Raw genomic sequence first — 10022 nt, forward strand, 5'->3', positions numbered from 1 at the left:
CGAGAGAGGGAGAGGGAGCCGCGGCCGAGGCCGTGATGTGGCACCTTCGCCCTCCCGAGCGGGCGCAGCCGGCGCGGGGCCAGCCTTCTGCTCTCCGGGTCCGCGGGCCCTAAGCGCCCGAGGTCTCTGCGTCTTGGCTCCGCGCCCCTCGTGCGTCCCCGCGTTTCCGGGAAGGCGGCATGTGGGCTCCGCGCACCGAGGACATCCTGGGTTCCCGGGTGCCTGAGGCCAGGAGGGTGCATTCGGGACAGCGGAGCAGCTCAGTACACGGTGGCTTTGGTTTTAGGGCGGGGGACGAGCCCTCCGGGGCAGCTCCTGGGCCCTGTAGCCAACCTGCCCATCGCTCCCCTCCCACAACTTCTTTTTTTTTTCTCCAGACTTCGTCCTAATAAAAAAATTACGGAAGTAGAGCCTTGTTTTCCTGGAAGGCGCAGGTTGATTAGATGCTGTCGAGGGATCGGGGCCAACGGGCCTTTCAGTGTGTGAAGACTTCTTCCTTAGAGATCCTTTGACAGCAGTGCTGAGCATCCACATTTTGGTTGAATTCAGTGCGAAACTTGTTCTCGGTGACCAACAATCTTTTCCCTTTGGCACTCTTAATCTCTTGCCTTCTTGGTATTGTTTTATCTATTTGATAAGTTAAGGCAATCAATTGAGGGAAAGGAAGAGTGACTTTAGAACGAAGCATCTTCAAGGAATTATTAATGTCCAGTTTCTTTTTTTTCTTTTTTGTTATATATTTCTTGTTTTTGTTTTTCTTTGGTTTTTGTTGTTGTTGTTGTTGTTGTTGTTTTTCTTTTTTTCTTCTAATCTCCAGTTTCTCATTTCTAAAACTTTTCTTCCGGTTTGTAAGAGTAAGCATTTCTGTAGGAAACTTGTTTTTTCACTTTGAACCTGGAACTATTTTTTAGGTATGTAAACAGAATTCCTTATCCATTTGAAATAAACATTTCCAAGAAATGAAAGACTTCTTTCACTAGGATATTCTGGTCTGGTTCCATCTTCAGAGAATCTAGTTTTTGACTATGAAAAAGATGTAAGTATGAGAGAATCTTAATTAAAGCAGGACTTAAATAAAAAGTTTATTATTTTGGGTCTATAATTTTTCACAGTGTTCAAGGTTAATTTTGCACCCCGTCCCCAAAACTCAGTAAACTTTAGTAAAAATTCTTAAAAAGGCATTTTTTCCACAAAGATGCTGTCTTCTTTGTATTCCTCTCCCATACTCTGCCTTTATTACTGTTACTTGTGTGCATATTTTATGCCCTTGGCTGAGATTTTGAGGATGGGATAAACCTCATACATTTTAAAATAGTAACGAATGGACCACTATTTGGAGGTGTGTGGAAGGTGTGGTCTCGCTGAGCCAGTCTTTTTTTTTAAAATAGTACTGCTTAAGTCATTTGCCAGTGACACACTTGAGTTGAATTTTGCTCAGATTGTGTAAGAAAAACAGCAAAACACTCTTGTTGGCAGAACTTTTACAAAGGACTGCATTTGTGAATGGTTACTTCAAGAAAAGTAAATATTTGACAGAGTAAAACCAAATTTATTCAAGTGGAATATTTTAAGTGTCTCCTTGATGAATTTCACTGGGTTTTGAGTGATTTTAAAGAATATATTTCATAGTGTAAATTTCAAAATGCAGCCTTTTATGGAAATTTTATTTTAGGTATGTTCTTATGGAAATAGAATAGATTACTTTTGTTAATAAGTGGATGGATTGCTGAAAACATTCATTGTTGAAATTCTTGCTGTCTGTAGTAATTTATTCTCTCCTCCAGGACCTGAGTGTAGGTCTTGGTTAAATGCATGACAATAGCCTGGAACGGTCACGCTGGTACACGTGATTTTGACTCTGGAAGGTCACAAAATCTAATGAAGTGAACTGTTGATAGATTAGTTACTTCTAGTGACGCCTCAGAGAATGCTAGCGTCCTGGAGCTGGGCTCCACTCCCGGAGGGCCGTGTGATTTGTCGTCTCGAGGGCCTCCCTCACTTGCTCCTGCTGCTTCAGGAGTTCCACGTCTAAGTGCTTAGAAATGACCTCGTTCACTGGACAGACAGGAAATGCCAACGGAATGCCCAAACCCGGGCCAGGTTCTGGGGCTGCAAAGTCAATTTAAGATATGGTTACTGTCCTTTAAGGGAGCCTAGTAGGATTCTAGTGGGGGGACAGGCATGAAGACAAGTGTCCTGAACTGTTGGAACCTGTAACAAAAGTCTGCACGGTTTTTGGGCGTCTTCAGGGATGCCTTTTGTGGTAAATTCTGTGGAGGAGGGTGAAAGAAGCTAATGTGTATAGTGTTTATGCATAGAAAAAAAGTTATTGGACATCTCCAAAGTATGATTGTTGATAATTTTCTTGTCATAATCAGTAGAAAAAATTTACTATTTTTTTCTTAAAAAACCTCCCGTTTAAAAAAGAAACCATGGCACCGTTGATTTTTATATTGCAGAAATAGGCTAATTTCCTATGAACCTAAAGGAGGAAGGGAACTAATTGAGTGGCCAGTTTGTGCCAGGTTTGACACTTTAACATTGCCTCAGTTAATCCTGAGTAATGACCTTGAATGGCTTCATCCTCATTTTACAAGCGGGGAAACTGAAGTTCAGAAAGATTATCCACAGACACTCTTAAGAGCCCCAGCTAGTCTGGTCTCCAGACTTTGGACTTTCCACTCTATTCTCCTAGTTTTTCAGACCTTTTTGGAAGAGAAAGTCATTGATGTCGGCTATTTTTAAGCTCATCTTTATTCTCTTCCAGTATTTCTTGTATAGTGCCAAGCACAGTAACTTGAACACAGAAGGTTCTATAACAGAAATACGCTTACAGGATTCTGGGACATCATTTTGCATCTAACTACAAGACTTCTCCCAGTTGAATGAAATACCCAGAGTTCATCATTAAAAATCTTAAGGATGTGTATTAGTAATGTTTGAATGTCATTGTTTTGTCAGTAAATTGTAGTTATTCTTTTAATAAAACTGCCTGAACTCTGCAGAAAAATGGATATTTTGTCCCATTTCTGTAATTATTTTAAATGGCAGCATATTATGTGATTATGTGGAAGCATTCTCATATTGAACATCTTTTATGCGTGAATATTCACATTTCTGAGTATTTCTTTACGATAGAATCTTATGAGTGAAGTTACTGGTCTAAATACAAACATTTCTAAGGCCTTTATTATGACTATAATTCTTTTCAGAAAGTGTTGTACTTTAGAGTACCCCTAAGCACTGTATTTTATTAGTAATTGGATGAGAGCAAAAATTAATGTGTTTAATTTATAATAGGTCAAATACAGCATTAATTCTTACCCAGCCCAAGAAATAAAGTTAAAATCAATGTTTTAGCCTTAGCAATAGCATTTGGGGAATTTCTGTCTAGTACAGCTAGGTATTTTTGCATTTTTGTTAGCTATGTCCAGTCTAGTATTTCTCATATAACTTTTTTTTGTTGTTATTGATACATACATCAGATAAAATCTGATGAAAGCTAGGGACCGTCTTACAAAATGCACATGCATACAATTCTGCATTTTATTTCAGGAGTTACTGGATCCTGAAGACCATCCCTGGATCTCGGGTTAAAAATCTGTTCTAATCTGAACCGTGGGAAGAAAGGGTCCTTGGTAAGTCTTGGCAAACTGAGTGTTGGCTTGTTCAGTGCTTGCTAATTCCTGAGTGTGCCGGGTTTACTGGGTGTGCCAAGTTACAGGGCAGTGAGCCAAGCTCCAAGTGTTAAGTTTTGCTCATTGGCCGTTCACACTGAGTGCTGGGCAATGCTGCCCCTCGTAAGCACTTGCGATCCAGCCTTCCTTGACGCCCCCAGAGTGAGTACCTTGTCCTTGGTGTCCTCTCAACACTGGTGATGTAAACAAACAAACAAACAAACAGACACGTATACTTAGTATAAAACCTTCAAGTGGTACAGAAGGATTTAAGTAAGAAGTAAAAGCCCCTGACCTCCCATCCATCGTTCTCATTTTTCTTCTGTGTTCTCTTGGACATCTAGCCTGTCGCACTATGGGCCCATCTTACTTTAACGCTTGTCAGGTTTTACTGTAAATATTTATATGCTTTTCCCTTTTGTTCCCCTTCTGGCTTCCCAAAGGTCTTAGTTCTCTCTCATTTTCTTGATCTTTTCGGAGGGGGGCTGTGGTAAATGCTCACCAATTTTAAATGAGTCGACATACATCAACTGTGGGAAGACTCTCACTCTCGATGCCTCCTCCTATCCTGGGCCAGGTCGGCGGTATTCCCACCTGAAGGACATGATGTTTTCCAAACTAGCACATTTCCAGACCGTTGCCGTGCTGCGTCGAGGAGTTCACTCTTCAGTGGCTTCTGCTACATCCGTTGCGACTAAAAAAACAGTCCAAGGCCCTCTATCCTCTGATTACGTTTTTGAAAGGGAATCGAAATATGGCGCACACAACTACCATCCCTTACCTGTAGCCCTGGAGAGAGGAAAAGGTACATTTTGAATTAATTCATTTCCATTTTTGCTTGAAACTTTTTATAAAAATTGCTTTCGTATTTTCTCAGTATACATTTTTCCAGATGCATTTAACTTTTATATTGCAGATACGGTTAAGTCATTTATTGTCTGAAGTGCTCGCTGTGCTGGGCACTCTGGGGATACAAAGGTGAACTCATTCCATCTTTGTCATGAGGGACCTTGCCAGGACAAGTGTAAAATGTATAAGTAAAGTGCTATAATACTGCTCGTTTTTTCCCTGTAACTTTTATTTTGGCATAATTTTAAAGAAAAGTTGCAATAATGGTACAAAGAATTTTCTTCTGCCTGTCACCCAAATTTCTTGAGTGTTAACATTTTACTTTTGCTTTACTTTCTCTCTTCACGCATGCTCACACACTCACATGCTTACACATGCTCTCAGGCTCACGCACTCATATACTGTCACACAAAATATGTTTTTTTCCTGAGATGTTTGAGAGGAAGTTGCAGACACGATGCCCCTGCCCCTAAATACTGAGCTTATCTTCCCTGAAACACAAGAACTTCCTCTTACGTAACAGTGAATTTTTAAAACTAAGAAATTAACGCTGACTCATGATCACCATGATCTGCTCTGCAGACCTTATCCAAATTTATTTCGCTGTCATGTGTAGCAAAAGAAAATCTCAGTTCATGGGTTACCTTCAGTTCTCAAATCTGTTTAGTTTTCTTTAAGTCAGAACAAATTCCTCATCCTTTGTCATCTTGACTTTGATGTATTTAAGAGTACAGGCCAATAATTTTGTAGAATGAACCCTAGTCTGGGATTGGCTGGCAAGGTAGTGTCTGCCAGGCTTCTCCCTGCAAAGTTACTGTTCTTCCCTTTTGACTCTCTTGACGGGACATGGTTTTAGACTCTGTAAACTTTGTGGTACATTTTTAGCAGCCATTAATGATTCTTGCCTGAATAAATAATTACTGACAGTTACCAAATGGTGATTTAATTCACATTTAACAGCGTTACCCTAATAAAACCAAAGTTTGTTACTTAACTTTGGACCAGAAGATGATATATAAGAGTATTAAACATTTTTGTCATTTGCCTGTATTTTATTTGGGACCAGTACTATAATACAGATGTATCTGCTTTCAAACACATGAGAAATCTAGATTTATAGATTACACATTTGGAAACAGTTTGGTTCACAAAGATATTCTTCACTTAAGAAGTGGAGTGTGGACTCTGGAATCTGACCGTCTGGGTTCAAGTCCCGGTTCGTGCAGACCAGCTCGGGCTAGTTACTAGTCAGGCGTCTATAGTCATGTCCCCACAGTGATGTTTTGGGTGATTCTGTCAACCTGGTCCCAGTGAGATTATAATGGAGGTGAAAAATTCCTGTCACCTACCGGGAGTGGTCATGGCACAATGCATCACACAGACCCTTACCATTGTGTTACAGTTGCCTGCAGTATGCAGTAGGGTGACACGCTACGCAGGTTCGCAGATAGTTGCTGAATGGGAACAGAATTTGTCACCTCAAAATATATCTCTTTGGCATAAGGATTATTTAAGGCTAGTTAATTTTGAGAAGCAGCAGACATGCGAGGAGCTCTGAAAACCAGAGAGAAGTCACCTTTTGTAAAAATCATGTACATTTATAAAGGAAACCTCCAGTTATTGAGGAGTCTCCCTCGTAGTACCAGGAAGAAGGGGTGACCTTACTTCCAGAAACTCTTATCAAAGCAGAAATCTGCATAGCAACCTAGCCCTTGTTGACTGTGCTTTTCCTGGTCACCCTCTGTCATGCCTGCGCCCCAACCCCAACATCTTCTGTCTTCAGATGGTACTTAAACTGGTGGCTTCAGCCATTTTGGTGACCTACTTGGTTTTCCTGGGTCTCCCATGTAGACGGAAGGTGTACATGTTATTAAACCTTCGTTTGTTTCTTTCCTGCTAATCTATCATTTATTACAGCGATGTCTCAGCCAGGAACCCAGAAAGGTAGAGGTAAAATTAATTTCGCTCTCCTCCAGAGCAACAGGCTGTACCACGTAGTCTGATGTGTGGCAGGCTACATACCATCTAGGTTTGTGTAAGTGCCGTCTGATGCTCGCATGACAACGAAGTCACCTAAAGACACATTTCTCAGACTGTATCCCTGTCTACGCGGGGGCGTCGCTTTATTTCCTTACCTCTGCCACAGGGAGGACAGCACTGCCATTGGGGATTCTGATCAGACGAGGTACAGAAGCACCTAACATAGTATGTTAATAAGTACATGGCAAAAGTTAGGTGTTAAGCCCCTCAATACATTTTAATATATATAGTCAACTTAAAACAATTGTTGTAAAATGTACATAGCTTACAGTTTTCTTGTTTTAACCATTTGGTTTGGTGGCATTAAGTAGACGTGTACAGTATTGCACAACTGTCACCTCTAGCTAGTTCTAGAACTTTATTACCACCAAGAGGACACCCCGTACGCATTAAACAGTCACTCCCCAGGCCCCCCACCCTAGAACCTGGCAGCCACTCATCTGCTTTCTGCCTCTGGATTTGCCCCTTCTGGATATTTCAGATAAATGGAATCAGACAGTAGTGGCTTTGTGCCTGGCTTCTTCCACTTAGCATTATGTTTTCAAGGTTCATCTGTGTTAGTTGTAGCATGTGTTAGTACTTCATTGCTTTTTCTTGCCGAATAATATTTCATCACATGGATAGACCACGTTTTGTTTATTCGTTCATCAGCTGATGGATATTCGGGTTGTGTCCTTCAGGCTATTGTGAATCGTGCTGCTACGAGCATTTGTGTGTAGATTTTTCTTTGAACACCTGCCTCACTTTTAGCGGGTGTATACCGAGGAGTCGGGGTGCTGGGTCATACGGTAATTTTATGTTTAACTTGTTGAGGAATCGCCAGACTGTTTCCCACAGCCGCTGCACTGTTTTACATTCCCACCAGCAACCCATGAGAGTTTGAGTTTCTCTACATCCTTGCCAACACTTGTTTTGAGAAGTGGACATGTTTAAAATTTAAATTATAAACATTTTTAAAACTTTAAAAAATTTAAATTATAACCATCTTAATGGGTGTGAAATGCTATTATTATAGTTTTGGTTTGCACTTCTCTAATGATTTGAGATGCTGAGCATCTTTTCATCTGTGTGTTGGTCATTTGTATGTCTTTGTAATCATTCGTTCTTTGGGGAAATGTCCATTCAGGTTCTTTGCCCATTTTTGAATTGGGTTGTATATTTTCCTGTTTAGTTGTAAGTTCTGGATACTGGATTCTTATAAGATAGATATGTGATTTAGAAATGTATATCTTTTTGCCAGTCTTGTTGGTTGTTATAGTAAACTAATCAACCATGACTTTTATGTTGAATTCTAACTTTAAATTCCAAACTCTAGTTTTCAAGGAGTAAAGGTTTTACTTACTATGGAGTTTATAACACCTTTTTATGTTGTGCTCTTCTCGTTAAATGTACACTTTGAGACTGGACAGATAAAATGTAAATCTTTCTAAACTGGAGTTTATTACGCTTGAACTAAAACACGCCTTAACTACAATTCAATTTTAAATAGAGGTTCATATGTAGGTATCCAGAGGGCTTGCTAGCAGTCTTAATCTTTGAACTTTATGTAATTTCATGACTTTCTAAAATTATTTTTCTTATATATTTTAGGTATCTACCTGTGGGATGTAGAAGGCAGAAAATATTTTGACTTCTTGAGTGCTTACAGTGCTGTCAACCAAGGGCATTGTCACCCAAAGATTGTGAATGCTCTGAAAAGTCAGGCAGACAAACTGACCTTGACATCTAGGGCATTCTATAATGATGTACTTGGTGAATATGAAGAGTATATTACTAAACTTTTCAACTATCACAAAGTTCTTCCTATGAATACAGGTAAAATATTTCCTTTTTATTTTTTTTATTAGCCAAGAAAATAGTTTTATTACTTTCTGATAATTTAAAACATTTTTTTAAACTGAGAAATTTTCTCTCTCGGTAGGAGTGGAGGCTGGAGAGACTGCTTGCAAGCTTGCTCGTAGATGGGGATATACCGTTAAGGGTATTCCGAAATACAAAGCAAAGATCGTTTTTGCAGGTATGTGAAATTCAACAGTAACCTCTGTGATTTAAACACACATGTCATTTACAGTTTTAATTTACCGATGAAATATTTATAATGTCTTTGCTGAATGTTTCATAAAAATTGAGAGATTTCCTTTTCTTGGTTTATTTCCAAATATTTGTGCATAGAAAGGATTTTTCTCTCCTAAATAACTCCCTGCTCCCCTCTCCTTAAAATGAGTGACTATATGATTGATTTCTCATCTGCTTATCTGAATTTTTTCCATATAATTTTTTTGTTTAGTTAGATGATCTCAGTGGTAGAACCTTTTTGTTAGGTTGTTGATGTTGGGTTATGTTACAGTGGGGCCCTGTCTCCTAGGTACGATGTGCAGTTTGATTTTGAATATTGGACGTGTCGTGTGAAGATCTTAGAAGTTGTTGGGAGGGGAGGGCTGGAGTTGTCTGGGTGTATTTCTGGGAATGGTTGAGAGGAATGACCTGGAATACTGACTGGGGACACCAAAAGTTATTTCAGATGATGTAATCTGACTTTTGGAGTCTTTATAATGATGTTCAGTTGATAAATTCTGACTTCTGAGCTTTGATTTTAATTTTTAAAAATAAAGTATGGATAAACATGTCATCGCACATAGTGAAAATTCACTCTGTTGATGATTAAAATCATGAACTATTCTGCCTTGTGCACAAATGCAGCTAAGTTACAAGCCCCGTAACAATCAAATTCAGAGTTCAACTTTAACTGCTGGCCAGCCATGCTTGGTATTTGGGGTTGACAGATTACTATTCTCAAAAAAGAAGAAATCTTTGCACAGCTCTGTGACCTGCCATTTTGGATTCTTGTGCCTTAGTTGTAGGGTCACATATAACTGTGTCTTCTAATCAAAAATGGCATTTCTGGTGATTTTTATTCTTATAGACTGTTTTCGGTCTCTTTCACATTAGCAAAGGGGTGCAGAGGTGTTTTCACCCAAGTATTGAAAGGAGCTGGTAAGTCTGGGGTATAGAGACAGGGAAGGCTGTCCCCAGCTGTGAGTCCTTTACATTGCAGACTGGGTGACAGGGATGAGACTCCTGGAGGGGAGCCAGTAGACTCGTGGTGGAATTGGTACCCTTTCTCTTAAACAAGTATAGTCACAGTCAATACGCTGCTGCTTTTGGACAGGTGAAGTGGGGCTTACTCATAGGTGAGAGGGCTTTGTAGGATTAGTGTGTAGAGACGCTATGAAGCCAAAATACAGTAATTCTGTGCTGAGTTCATTGAGTCTGTGCTGGGGAAGATAATATTAAAAAAAAAAAAAAAAAGTCACAGTCAATACGGCTGCTTTTGGACAGGTGAAGTGGGGCTTACTCATAGGTGAGAGGGCTTTGTAGGATTAGTGTGTAGAGACGCTATGAAGCCAAAATACAGTAATTCTGTGCTGAGTTCATTGAGTCTGTGCTGGGGAAGAG

The 10022-nt window shown here is 39.8% G+C and overlaps 1 protein-coding gene and 1 long non-coding RNA gene across 2 annotated transcripts in view; both read left to right on the forward strand.

Annotated features, from left to right (window-relative positions):
- Positions 1-401: 401 nt before the first annotated feature.
- The window catches only part of OAT (ornithine aminotransferase), a 17057-nt gene continuing 7436 nt past the window's right edge, over positions 402-10022 (forward strand). The window contains exons 1-6 of the mRNA XM_006912872.3: positions 402-566; positions 912-1036; positions 3556-3638; positions 4255-4482; positions 8157-8381; positions 8488-8583. Of these exons, the coding sequence (XP_006912934.1) occupies positions 4281-4482; positions 8157-8381; positions 8488-8583 (523 nt within the window). The 5' untranslated portion in view covers positions 402-566; positions 912-1036; positions 3556-3638; positions 4255-4280. The remainder of the gene's footprint in view (positions 567-911; positions 1037-3555; positions 3639-4254; positions 4483-8156; positions 8382-8487; positions 8584-10022) is intronic.
- LOC112480494 lies at positions 8590-10021 on the forward strand. The gene is made up of 2 exons (XR_003046609.1): positions 8590-9735; positions 9906-10021. It is a non-coding gene; the product is annotated as an uncharacterized LOC112480494 (long non-coding RNA).

Source organism: Pteropus alecto, unplaced genomic scaffold (genome assembly GCF_000325575.1).
Source record: "Pteropus alecto unplaced genomic scaffold, ASM32557v1 scaffold74, whole genome shotgun sequence".
Taxonomy (NCBI): domain Eukaryota; kingdom Metazoa; phylum Chordata; class Mammalia; order Chiroptera; family Pteropodidae; genus Pteropus; species Pteropus alecto.